This window comes from Scleropages formosus, chromosome 2, assembly GCF_900964775.1.
Source record: "Scleropages formosus chromosome 2, fSclFor1.1, whole genome shotgun sequence".
Taxonomy (NCBI): Eukaryota; Metazoa; Chordata; class Actinopteri; order Osteoglossiformes; family Osteoglossidae; genus Scleropages; species Scleropages formosus.
In genome coordinates, this window is record NC_041807.1 from 31,198,591 (window position 1) to 31,212,944 (window position 14,354).

General features: G+C 43.9%; 1 protein-coding gene across 1 annotated transcript in view; it reads left to right on the forward strand.

The window, feature by feature from the left end:
• Window positions 1–3,224: 3,224 nt before the first annotated feature.
• sema3bl (sema domain, immunoglobulin domain (Ig), short basic domain, secreted, (semaphorin) 3bl) overlaps window positions 3,225–14,354 on the forward strand; it is a 38,003-nt gene continuing 26,873 nt past the window's right edge. The window contains exon 1 of the mRNA XM_018737763.2: window positions 3,225–3,453. Coding sequence (XP_018593279.1) covers window positions 3,333–3,453 — 121 coding nt within the window. The 5' untranslated portion in view covers window positions 3,225–3,332. The remainder of the gene's footprint in view (window positions 3,454–14,354) is intronic.

Sequence of the window (14,354 nt, forward strand, 5' to 3'; positions counted from 1 at the left end):
ACAGAAATAGGACCCCGGATCTCTGCACCTTCTCTGGAGATGTGCCAGTCGTCTGAAGTTGAGCCATACTCGACCCTGACTCCTCACGTAATTGTCTTCCCTGTGTCTTCAGTCAGTGGTGGGACAAGTTGATTCATTTATAAGCTCCCAGACTGACTGCCGCTTCTTCTAAAATCAGGAGCAGCTCCAGATGTGGGAAATGTGCTGAAGCTGTCATCAGCTGATGGGGAATATGTGAAATGTCACATCTTGAAGCTCATACAGTAATTCATTTAGTTACATATGTTTGTTTGCTACGTAGCATGTGCCCCCATCAAGGTAGGCAGAGCTATGTCTAATTAATCTGGTGTAAATGAGTGTTGACACAGCGGTTCAGGGAGACTGGATGCCTCACAGCTACTCATTTGAGCCACTGGCTTTAGCTTTATGTTTAGCATCTTCTTCCTGCATTCATATGGGGCAGCAAGTAACTTATTGTTTGACTTATTGCCTGAAGGTTGCCGGTTGGAATGCTACCCCACCACTACAGTAGTGTCCTCGAACAAAGTACTTACCCTTCATTGCTCCACTAAGAATAGCCCGCAGTATAAACTGGTAAAAATTATCTTGTGCTTTGGATAAAGGTGTCAGCTAAATAATGAAACAATAATGGATTTCAAGTTTCCTCACACAATGAAAGGAAACGTATTCCTTTGTAAATCTCTGTGTCCTTGGATGGGCTGGAATTCTACCTTATCGCCCCAACCCTGACCAGATAAGCGATTGCTCAAAATAGATGGATGATAGTAGAACTTGAGTTATTCATTATTCTTTGTGTCTGTACCTCGCTAAGATGTGTTGTTGATCTCTGACTTTCTTAAGTGCTATAATTAAGACTCCTTTAAAAGGAAATAAAAAAATCTTTTACACTAATAATTTATCTCTGAAATTAAGTCATTTTTATTACTGACTGCCAAGAATAAAACAAACTGAATGTGATTGTCACCACCTTTATCACTGTGTTCAGAAAAAGGAGAAAACTGGTCTACAAATACCTCTCATTTATTACTTTTTCCTGAGGGTGATGTTATATGATTGCCATTACTTTTAATTCTGGCTCCCTGCACACATCTTCAGCTTCTGTATTCCATAAAACTATTTCTGCACATTTTTTACTCCTCTAGATTAATTAAAGCATTTTATGCAAATAATTAAGTGGATTTTTATGATGGCACGATTACAGTTGGCAGCAGAAGGACCTGTTCGTTGCCAGTTTTTTTTTTTTTTTTTTTTTTTTTTTTTTTACAGCGTTGAGATTTTTCTTACATTAGTCATCTTTATCATTTTAGATGTAAAATTTTAAAGAACAGTGCTAGTGGGGATTTTCCCATAAAGCCCTGTGGTTCTGAATGTCCATATCCATCCTAAACAGGGTGAGCAAGGTCTATCCGGAGGTGGTCAGCCATACAGCTGTGTGTTTTTGTCTGTAGTTTAGTTGAGGAGATATACAACAAGAGTCCCTATAAATCATGAAAGATGTGCCAAAACACCTGCTGAGCTCTATTCAGTTTCTTTACAACTGGACTGCTGCCCGCAAACTGCTGTGACCTGCGGCGAGGTCAGTAAACTTGCTCTGTAGGGCCACATTCCTGTACTGAGGAGTTATCTCTGGGCTTTCAGCTCCTCGTGAGCTTCATTTAAGAGGCCTGCCCCCACTCCCATTGCCAGAACTCTATTTTTGAGTGGTTTATTAGTCATTTGAAAACTATACAGTATCACATTCTTGCAGGACAATCGCTTTACATGTCAAGAAGAATAAGAAAGATTAAATTGTCACCTTGGGGAAAAATGAAAATGATTTACTGACCTGTTTGAAGACAGTGATCGTCTCCTGTGGAAAATATCAAGATGTGCAAAATTGCATGTTTGAGTTATGGCAGAGAGGATATGACAGAGTACAGAATGACAGGAACAACTTTATACATCCTGGTTTTAATATTCTACCTTTAAATATAATATGTTTAAATTTGCATCTCTTCTGGTGCCCATGCATACAATGCAATGCTATATGACATATCAAAATATTGCTTGATATTTTTTCCCTGAAAAGAGTGTTTTTTTACATGGAAATGTGGTCTATGTGCTGATTTATATTATGGACCCAAAGTTCACACATTGAAAAACACAAACAGAACATAAGCAATGGTTTGATTTCCAATAAAATAGTAGCGGAAAGCAGGTTCCACCGGTACACCCAATCTGCAGAACTTCCCGAATCTTCTTTTGACAGGTTTTGGTTATTTACTCCCTACATGGTATCAGGAGTCTGAGCTCTGATGTTTTTCGGGTCCAGAACGGCTGGACCGAAATGGCACATTCTTAGCAAACAGAATGTGGGAACAATTTCCTTTTATTATCCTATTATTAGACCAATTTGCAAATGAAAAACCTCCTCTTTAACATTTCTTTGGAGACAGAACGGTTTTTCAGTAAAAGCAGGTGCCACAGAGGGAAGGATGATGTCCTGTCCAGCTGGAAAGATGCGTAACAGCCTTTCACAGCCTGTCCGGGCCCGAGGGAACTTTCGGGAAGTGAGCGACACCAAGAAACACTCGCGCACAAGAAGACATGGCTGCGGATTCAAGCCCAGTTCCCATCCCTGACTGTCCCTGTGTAGTGTCCTTTCAGATTATTGTTGCGAACCTTCATTTCTGTCTTCTGTCCAAGGCGACGTACACGTTTGATTTACCCCTGAGCAGCGTATTCTTATCGTATCAGTTATATATAGTGTAAGTGCACTGACTGATGGACACGGCCACGTCGGGGGGATTCGAAGCAACAACTTTAAGATGAGAAAGGGAGGAGGTGCAACCACTGGCGCATTTTGAAGGGAAAACCTGAGGTATTTCTGGTACAAAAACTGGTAGCTGCTGCCCCACACTCGCTCTCAGCCGCCCCGGTAAAATACCCGGCTGTACTGGGATGTCGCGCACTCTGCGCTGCGAATTATTATAATAATAGGCTCGAATAGCTGAGGAACCGGCTCAACTCCTGAATCACCGCGCAAACTTTCACGACGCGTCTCGCTCATCCTCGTCTCCCTGCCTGACAGGGAGCTGGAGGCGGGTCCCGCCCCGATCCGCGCGCCCTTCCTCAACCGCCCCGGCGCGCGCCTTTCCCTCCTCCTCCTTCTCGCGGTAAAAGCGGAGCGGCTGCGAGGGAACGCGCTCACTCACTGTGGGAACGCCACCTTGCGAGGAGGACACCGGCGGCACGACAGCGTTCAGGACGGTAGAAGCCGGAGACGTTTTTTTTTTTTTTTTTTTTTTTTAAAAAAAATTTTGTAGGAAGTCATGCAGAACTTACCTGTTTGCCTCAAGATGACTGTTTTCATGACTCTTTTTGTGTGTGTGCTCGTGACTCCATCGTCCGCATCCAAGGCGAACGTGCCGCGACTGCGCATCTCATACAAAGGTACAGCCTTTTTATTTTTAACATTCCTCACCTGTCTGACTTCTGTACAGGACACAAGACGGTCCCTCAACTACACAAACTACGTGTACTTGTTGTCGCAAAGCTGTCAGATGACTGGTAATTATTATTTCAAATACTGTAGTTTACCGTATTTAACTTCTCTCACACAAGCACATCATGATCATGTAGCGCTGCTTCTTTCTTCATGTTCTTGACTTCTATTTATTTTGTTATACGGTACTGTCTGTGCTGGAAGGAGAAAAATAATTATATAATCAAAAAATTATAATTAAAGAGATTTATTTTATTTATTGCCCACATTTATCCTGTTTTCAGGGAGGTCCCCAGACTCGTTCTTCATCCTTCTCCTTATTCTTTCACACCTACCTATGCCATGGTTTCTCCTCCTAAAAAAAAACTGTGTTTTCAATTTATATTAATCTTTTCTAAAAATTAAATTCTCTCTCTGTTGTTCTTCTGTATTTCTACTTTAGAAATAAACATTCTCTGCCCAGAATTGTGTCAAATGCCTTGTGTACAGTTACACTTGTGTTTGTTTCCTTGAAATCCATGGGACATATTTGATTTTTCATGATGTCTTTGTGGATACTTTTACTGATGGCTGGTTGCTGAGTAAATATTGGTTGTACAGTAAAAAGTAAAATAGGCGTTGTTTAGTGCTGCATTAATAGGGTAACATCTCTGTTCCCCCTCTGGGGTTTTTTGCTGTTTTCACCTCTCTCTACTCAGGTTTACCACCAGTCCTTAAAATGATTATTCCATTCCTCGAACACCATTAACTTTTATTGAGTTGAAGGAAAATTCTGCTGCCACTGAGAGTTTAAATAGTAAAACTTTAACCTGCAGCAAGACTAGCTCTGTCTGCAGAAAGTGTCCAGAAAAAGGCATAATTATTTTATAAGCTCCAATACCTGAAAAGTTATTGTCACACACATTTTAGAGTAGGAGGATGTTGGGGGCTTATTTACATTAATTTATTTAGCAGATGCTTTTCTCCAGAGTGACTTCCAGTGAACTCTATGTAGTGTTATCAGCCCACACATCTTATTCACCAAGGTGACTTACACTGCTAGATACACTTCTTACAATGGGTCACTCATCCATACATCAGTGGGACACACTTTTGCTGTCACTCACACACTATGGGTGAACCTGAAACATATCTTTGGACTGAGGGAGGAAACCAGAGTACCTGGAGGAAACTCACACAGGGAGAACATGCAAACTTCACACAGACTGAGCGGGGATTGATCCCATGTCCTCCCGCACCACCCAGGCGCTGTGAGACAGCAGCGCTACTCGCTGTGCCCCCCTATTTGCTTTACTTACTTTCCTTTTTATATTTTAATTTACAGAGATGGCAAAAAAAGCCTAAAATGCTCATCTCATCCAGACTGCTGAGGTTTTACTGAGCCTCAGCGCTTGGAAGGGCCACACACTTGGATTGCTTCCACCTTGTCTAGATAATGTGAAGTGACCTGGTGTTCAGAGAAGGTGTGATAAATAACATTTATGATGATTATTATTATTATTCTTATCATATCTGTAACTGTTTGTTTTAAAATCGTGAGGTATTTTCCCCGCTTCTCAAATGTTTTGATAAAATCCTGGCAAAGGTAATGCTATGTCTGAAAGAAATCTTAGACTGGTTCTATGATTTCAGAAGTCTTGGCACTTAACTTTGGGAAGGAAATGTAAGTTATCGTTGTGACCTTGTTAAGCAACTTCCTCCGGGGTTAAAAGGCTCATTGAAAAACAACAACAAAAAAGCAACAACTTTAATTACCCAAATGAATCAACTAGAAATGGACAAGCAGTGAAAACAGGAAGGAGAAGAGGCAATGCTGAGATGAGTGTTGGCCTACTGACACTCAGATCTGTTCTTTTGACCCTGATTAAGCTGAGGGACCGCTTGTCCTCCTCTGTTCCCCTTATTCATTACATAAATTAAAATCCCGTATTGCAATTTAATGGCATGTCATGGTCAGAATAGAGGGCCCGTTTGGGAGGTAGCTGTGTTTAGAAAAGGAAGTTGGACAGGTCTCTTAAATGCCTCGTGGCAGGCTCATAAAGCAAGCCATCCGGCCCCTGCTTGCTGTGTCAGATCCTAGGCGCACACTGCGCATTATGTGTGCCCGACAGCTCAGAGAAGGGAGTTGCCGATGTCGCCGTTGACTTTCAGCCCCTCTGAGACGCCTGGACGAACACTCTCCACCCCCTGGAGGCCTCAAACAGCACGCATGGGTTCTCCAGGCTCCCACAGTCTTCACACACACTGGGTAGGGGCTGATTTTGCGCAAGTGTGTTTGTGTTTCATGCAGCCAGGAGAAAAATGTTTTAGTTTCTGTCAATTAATTAAACTAGTTTGTTTTTACGGAGTTGCCCAGATGTTTTCAGGAGAAACCGAGAAAGGAAAGGAGCCTTGAAGCAGCAATGTATTGTACTCATTATATATACTCAGTATATTGTATTCATGTTCACAGAGTTTGGATTAATTCTGAGAAAAAAAACAACAGAACAAGTATAAAAAGGAAAAGTTTAACTTCTCTTTACTTCTGCTCTATATACCTTGTTGACCAACAGTCAGGATGACTGGTGTTCCTTCACTTCTACACTGCTGTATCACATTTTTGTGTCGCTGTGGACGGTCGACATACGTGGGCAATGTTAGTTTCGCCTTCCCTGGTGGAATTCTGTGTCTTATTCTGCCATTTGGAGCTTCCAAACACAGTTAAGATTCTAATAAAGTGTATTTAGATCTGCTTCGTGTGGAGAGCAACATACCCATTAAAAGTAAAACCTGGTTAATGGTGCTGTAACATGAAGACCACCTACCCAGAAGATTGAGTGTAGGCAAAGGGCCTTTGTGACAGATGAACATCTACAGAGTGTTTACTTGGAATTGCCCTAGCTGTTTGTCAGACATTTGTTTGGCACTCTTAAGATGGATTATAGGGACGTGTTTCTCGTGTCTTCAGGTTCCCATGTAAACGCAGTGTTGTTCCACAGAGCTGTATGTCACAGAACCGATTCTGCCATGGATGTTAGGCGGTCTTGGCTCAGCTGTCTTGGGTAAAAGGATATAAGTGGCAGGGAACATGTTGAAGTAAATCAGTGATAAGCTATCAAATAGGGAAGCTCCATATGACTGTTCAAAGCAAGACTTGTAAAGTAATTACTTAAACTAAGGAGCATCTCTTTTTCTCCATGTAGAATTTAACTAATCATTTTTAACCCCCCAAAAAGATAAATAAGTCATCTGAGACCTCTGTTCGTTCTTTGCAAGTATATAGACCCAAGTCATTTGCACTGGTGGAACGTCCATCTTTCAATCTCTGTTGCGCCTGAGGCACCATCACCTTCATTTGTGAAGAACAGAGGGTGAGGAAAGGGGAGTGGATGAGAGAATAAGAGAAAAAAACAGGTCCTACATAGTGTGAGAACACGATTGTGGGAGTTAGCACAGTGAAAGTGAAAGCAGGTGGCCACATGACCCCTTTCTCTGCAGAGCGCACATTTGCTGCTGCCCCGCACATTCCCTCTCTGCTGCATTAAGGCCTGCTTTTTTTCCTGTTGCTATAATGGATTATGCAGGGATTTGTAAACCATGACAGGAGCAAGAAGAACAATGTGATATTGTGCTCACATGCACCAGGCGTGGCTGGTGATTGAAAAGTGCGTGTGCGTCCAATTAGGGACTCGGCTCTGGCAATGAACTCCCTCCCTCTCTTAGTCACCACATCTGGCTGGGGTCTGTGTTTCAGGCCACAGCAGCTGGGCCATTTAAACCGCCTCGATACATAGAAAGGTACCTTATAACTAGCCACCTAAATTAATTCTGTATACACAAATTCCACTCACCGCCACACTGAAGCTATCGCTGTGAAAGGGACATGGCTAAAAGACAAAGGGATTCTGCTGTACGTGGGCACAGCGAGAGATGATGCATGTGTTAAAGTGTCCGAAAAAGAAGCACGATGTTGTTGTCCTGTTTTCCTTGTGGCAGCTCTTACACTGTGGATACTTACTGTATATTTGCTTTTCAGCCAAGGGAATCAGTTTATGGTCAAGTTTTTGGCCACGTTAGCTGGAACTCACGAAATGCTAGGATTGAAATGTTTGTGTGAAGTTCTTGTGAACCTTACCAAAGGCTGTGCAGGGTGATGCTGAGCTTCAGCTTAATTATGACTAAACAGGTAAAATAAGCTCATACTCACCACACAGGCTTTGACAGCACAGTCACAAAGATTGCCTGCCATGTAGGTCATTCAGTCCCTTGGGTTAGATTTTCTTGATCTCAGCAAATGTGGGCAGTGCTTTTAATGCCTGTTTGTTAATTATACGCTGAAATATCCCACCTCATGCCTTGATGCATCCGACTGTGTGTGAAACAGTGTGATTTATTCAGTTCACACTGCTTGGCCATGATGAAACCTTGACAGTGAATGTGTCTGAAGAGTTTGTCAAAATAAACCTCGGTACCAAAGCTCAGAAAGAGTCTTTTTTTCTTTTTAATATGCATCACAAATTACTTAAATGGCTCCAGTCCAGTGGGTTAAAACCTTTTGTAAAACTGTTTGTCTTAAATTTTCCCAGTCCCTTTCCTGCTCTCTCACCCCTGAGGAAACCTTACTGTGTTAAAGCCTAAAACGTTCCACTTGATAAGTGCAATCGCGAGTGTAATCTAAATAAGATGGATAAAAGGGCTTTAAAGTTTACTCGTTTGTGTGTGCTTTTTATACACATCTTTCCCTTCTTTCAACAGTGCGCTGCCAGTGTATATTTTAGCGTGGAGTGAACATTTAACGCTATTGGGGGCAGTTAAAGGGCCTGGTATTTGTTTGAATGGTTTGAAAAGTTATACCTCAGTTTCTTACCCCACGGGTGCTATTTAAACAGGGCTACGTGTTTATTTACTGACTGGTGCTTCCATCATCCGCTCGCATGTTGCTCGTCACTGTGATGAGGCTTTTCGTGTACATGAATGCAGCTCCGTGAAAAGCACGCGCTACTGCATCGTTTTAAAATACTTTTCTCGGAATTTGGTCCAAGCGGTAATCGCCGTGACTGGATGCCAGCTGCACTGCTGCCATTTAGGAATGAATGAGACCATTTTTAAAACTGAATTTTTCGCTTTGGATTGCTGAATTTTTCGGCAGTGTATACCTTACAATATCTGTGTATTTTTTTTCCCATGCGGTGGCGTTAGAGGCTCTGTCTGTTTTTGTGTTGGTAGGTCTTTCTGAGACTGTGTAGATAGTCTTAGTGATTCTGTGTGATTATTAATTCATTTCCACTGGAGTGTCATCTGTGTCATTGTGATGGTGGCTGACCAATCAGCATTTTCTGGTTTACTGGGCTCCGTGTCGATAAAGGGTAATAAAGTGTAACGAAGTGGAATGTAACGACAAGCCACTTGGAGGATTTTCACCACACACAACATTTTTTTCCACCGCATTTTGCTGCCAGCCCCAGCCCAATCCCAGCCATCGATTCGTTCCACTCGAGGGCTGCCCCGGTGTCTACAGCAACAGTGCCCTCAAAGTCTGGTGTTTTAATTTGAGAGGAAGGGGGAGCAAGAGCAAACAAACACACTTCTGGGACAACTTTCTCACACACCCACACACATACAACCACACGCAAGTGCGTACATATGTTATTAGACACATAAAGATATACATGTAAACGTGAAAGATCTTGCACAGACACACACAAATGTATATGGGCAGACATGTGGCTTCTTTAACACACATATAGACACTTGGTGCGCTCATTCATCTCCTCTCTGCTTTAGTGCTTCCTGCCATAATTAAGACAGCAGGTTATAACCCTTAAAGGGAGGCACAGTACGGGCACACTGGAGGACCATCAATAAGGGCAGCCCTTTAAAACACAGAGCTACCACTGAATGAGTAAAGCAGCTGGCGCAAGGAGACCTTCTGCATTTTATGAGAGCAATTTTTATAATTAAGGAGAGAGGAAGGGAAGCGGGGCTGACCGGCCGTCGCCGGAGCCTTTGGCTCAGGGGCGACTCGGGATTTAATGTGGAAAAGCAGGCAGGCTGGTTTGCCAGCCGTACTGGGCTTCCGCACTGCTCCGTCGTCACTTTAACTCACACCTCTGCTTCCAATTTCTCCCACTTTCATATCGCACGTTCTCATTTTAAACAGGATCCCTGTAATTATGGGAGATTAAGTGCACTTGAAACCTATATAAGCCTGAGTTTTAGCAATGGTCGGGGGGATAGCAATGAAAACATTTAGCTGCCTTGAACTTCATTATGGATTTGGAAGCAATTTGGAAGGGCAGTGTGACTAAGAATGAAGTGCACCAGTTAGTCTTTTGAGTCTCCACCCTCAGACCTGAAGCTCTGCTGGTCAGGGTCACGAAACTCGGTTCAGATGTTCATCTCAGAGCGTGATAAGGCAGATCCCAGTCTGTGTCGAACAGATTGCTCCCGACAGAGTTCTGGCAGCTGCGCTCGGAGTCGGCAGCAGCAATCGGAGCACGTACTAGACCTGGGACCCGCTCTCTGGGGGAGTTTGGTGGACAAGTTGCGACCAGTGCTATCTTATGGCTCGTAATGCATGCTACAGCTGCTGCATCATTCTTATTTCGTGATCTAATTCCCTTTGCATGGATCAGAGAGACAGCACATGACCTCAGTGCTAATTAACACGGATGTGTTGGTCCAAGAAAAATACCTCCCCATTGTCCGTCACGTACCCCGCATCCTCCCTCCCGTATCTAAATTGATACAGTGTAGAAAAGAACAATAAAACAATAAGAAAGATATTTTGTTGCTCGTTTCTTTTTCTACCTTAGGTGGTTGTTTACACAAAATATATGTCTCATTACAAGCTAAAAATAATGACGGAAAATGAGAAAACACAATGATAAACAGGAAAGACCGTTAGTCCAGTCCAGTACAATTTTAAGCTGGACAAATAGCTCCATTGTGACTAAACAGGAGATGATAGGGAAACACGGGCAGGAACCTGACACCTTTATAGTTCCAAGTACGCCTGTCCTGTTGGCAGGTGGTGTCAGTGAATGGGAAGGGGTGGCCTGCGGGCTCCCTGGTGCCAAGACAGCATTTGGTGGAGGGTGAAAACATCTGCCAGGATTCCTGACATTCCTGGTATGCTGCAAAAATACACATGTGTTCGAACAGGAGAGATAGGCCTGGGAATCCTGGGTACTGTGACAGCGGGTGTGTGAGAGGAGGGGAGAGAGAGCAGGGCCACTAGGCCAACTGGTCTGTATCCCTCGCTGCCTCTCACCTAATTTGGTTCAGATGTGGCCAGGACTCTCTGCTGCAAGCCCACGGCAGCCCAGACTCACATCACATCGCTAACCCTGGGGCTCAGCTAGTCGCAGGTCACAGATCCCTACCATCTCTTTCCCTCGGCGGATGACCACACAGGCAGAGGGTGGAAGGAAATGCTCCACTGCCCCCCAACCCCTCCCCCCCGTAGGGGGTTTGTGCAATGGAACATTGTGTTGGGACATTGTAGTATGCGTTATAGTGGACAAGAAGTATGTTCAAATTTTTTAATACAAAGCGCTTCCATTGGTAAAGGTCAAGTACAATGTATGATCAGTAACAAACGAGTCTGATGGTCAAGGATATATACACTACATTGCCGGACACACCTGACACAAGTAAGGTAAAGTACAAATAACTGCATTTTTTCATTTAGCTGACACTTTTCTCCAAAACAACTTACAACGTTAATCTACTTACAATTATTTACCCATTTGTACAGCTGGGTAATTTTTACTGGAGTAAATGAGGGTAAGCACCTTGCTCAAGGGTACTACAGCCAGAGGTAAGAGTCAAATCTGCTACCTTTGGGTCCAAAGATAGAAGTTTTAACCACTACACTACCAGCTGCCCCCAGAAAATAAGTTGTGCACTACCAGTTGTCCCCGGAAAATAACTAAAAACTCATTACACTCAAATCTCTCTAGAATTAAGTGACCTTTAGGTTAAGAAATTGGGTGGAACTCACTGGCAATAAAGAACGGGGCATGATCCTGCCCGATATGGGTTCACCATTGTTCACATGTCAAACGGGAGGAATTCTGCATTTGAAAGCAAAAGTGTTGATGGCAGACATCCCGTTCCCAGCAGGTGATGGAAGCTTCTGAATGCAGTAAAGTTTAAAGGCTCTCCTTTGGCTCCTATTAGAAAGGGCCTGTCTCTACCAGACATGTGTTTCTGCATCTCAGTCTATATCTGCTGCTGCTGCAGGGTATTACACGAGAGCTTGCTTATGTACTTGTGCCTACAGTGTATCGAATACCCAAGCTCAAATGTATCTGTGCTTGTCCTGTGTATTCCATGTAAAAATATGACTGAAGACAATGATTGATGTTTTTGGAGTGTTTTCTTTTGCCCGTATTTTCAGTGATCTTTAAGGAGCTGCGTGCTGCATTCTTCCCTTGAGTGCAGGGTTTGAGTGATATTTTCACACTTGTGTCTTCTCTTAATCGTGTATAGCCATGTTTTGTTGTAGTCCTGATTGTGTGGGTCGTGTGTTTTTGTTGTCTGCAGTTGTGTGTGTCTCATCATTAGTGGTGCTTAAAAAAATGGGTGTGTAGGTGGGTAGAAGCTCATGGAGAGACCGTGGTCAGAAACAGACTCAGCTCTGCTCACGGATCAGTCCTCCCCAAGGCCCAGAGTTGATGGCAAGGTGCTTGGGGATGATCATGGCCATCCTGGTGGTGGCTGACATCCTCCTGCTGAGTCAATATTTTCCCTGCACTCTGGTTTCTTGGCTGGGTAAGAGCTGGGCACTGGCCTGCGCCAATGAGACCACCGAGGGAAAGCGACCTGCAGGGTGCCACGACAGAGCAAGAGGGAGGAGGCATCTCACACAAGGTGTTTTCTCTTCCGATTGCGAGACTAAACAGACAGTCCATGGAGAAAGAGTGGGGGTGGGGTGGGGGGGGTGTTCCAAGACCTTAGGAAGCCAATATCAGGTCCCACTGCGATCCCACATCCATGTACCCCGTTGCTCTGGGACCTACAGCTAACGGTGTTTATTTCTGTCCACTTCCCATTGTGGCGCCGTAGGTATTCAAATACGCATTTCGCTGTGGCAGGTGTTACTCTGCATACTAATAGTATTTTTGCATTAGATGTTTTCTTTTTAAACATATGCTTTGTTACAATAGGGAAATAATGATGAGTGACATCACTGACATCTAGGCCACTGAAATTACACTTGGGATTATTTTAAATTATGGAAGGATATCTGGACCCATTTAGGTTTAGGGTTCTGTTCCCATTATCAGGGTGCTGGGGGCAGAGGATGAGGGGTTGACTATATCCAGCTGTGCGAGTTGCTTCAACGTGCGGCAGAGCTCGTACCACGAACCCTCTTACGAAGGGAAAGAGCCCGCGGAAAAGGGACTGACGCAAACAGGGACAGTCACCTAGTGTCCTAGGAGGGGTCGGGTGGTAACAAGTTCCAGATGTACGAATTGCACCCTCCCAACTTTGTATTTTTGCCTTCGCTAGAGGTGCTCGGGGTTCTCCGCTGCCGGGCGACAGAGATGTGACTTCAAGTAATGCCACATCATAGTCCTGGCCTCTCCTTAAACTTCCTAGTTTCTTAGGCGCTGTGTTGGCTGATGAATGCCACTAGCCCCTAGTGCCAGTACTTGTAAAGCGCAAAAACAGGCTCTTTGTAGCACTTTCAAAAAAACTCGTTATGTGCCATTTCGGCACTGAGGCTTTTTAGGAGGCTGCGCAAGTAGTTCTGTTTAAGTCTGCTTTGAATGACTGCAGTCTGACGCCTACCTGCTCCGCTTGTTCTCCGTCTCTCATCGAGGTCAGCTTTGATTTTCACTTGAGAAGCATATGAAGGGGAGAAAGAAAGGGTTGTATTGCTAATACGAGTGAGCTGTGTCAGCGTTGCGGAGGCGGGGGGTGCTGTCCCGACATATCTGTCATCTCTTTTTCGCAGCACACGCAGGCAGCCCTGAAAGACTCACGGTGACAGCGGTGCGTGACGGACACTGTCAGTCATCACTCCATACGCCGTCACTGACGGACCCACAAGGAGGCCTCTGTTTTCTGAGCCCCCAAACTGTCTCCTGGCAACATGGGTCTCCCAACATGACAGACGGAGCACAAAAAAAACACTGCCACCTCTTCCACCTACTTTACTGTTCAGTTTGTTCTCTTTGGTCCCTCATACTCCCACAGAGGATTCTCATATTTTTTTACCCCTTTTTTTTCCTCTATATTTTGACGAAACTTTTTTGAGATATAAAAATAGCCAGAAAAAAGGCTTCAATGCTAAGACAATAAAAGCAAGAACAGGCTTGACTGGAGTCAACGGAGGTGCTATATAGTCCCTCTTCTTGACTAAAACAGACACATAAACACTGAATAAATGATATCTATCTGAGATGACTATGAGGGAAAAGTGGGACAGGTTCTAAGTGCAGCCTAGCTGGTGTGTTTCTGTACGCCTTTTGGCAGGTTCCAGTCACATTGATGGACCTTTCAACTTCACAGTCACCTCCAGGGGTTTGTGAAGAGGATTGTCTGGTCTCTGTCCCATTTGGCAGCACATCATACATGCAAGAAGACCAGTGGGACAGCCAGCCACACATAAACCCATGCAAATGGAGTGCACGGAAATGTATGGGACATATATACAAACACACACACACACACACATTTTCTGAACCACTTTGACCTACATTGACATCTACAATTTCATTGACATTTACATGCATGCATTTGGCAGACACTTTTTTCAGAGCACCACACAACTAAGAGTAAATGATACAGAGAAATATCTGCTCAAATCCATGGATCGCTAAGCACATAAACACACGTGTCCTTGCTGGTATTCAGG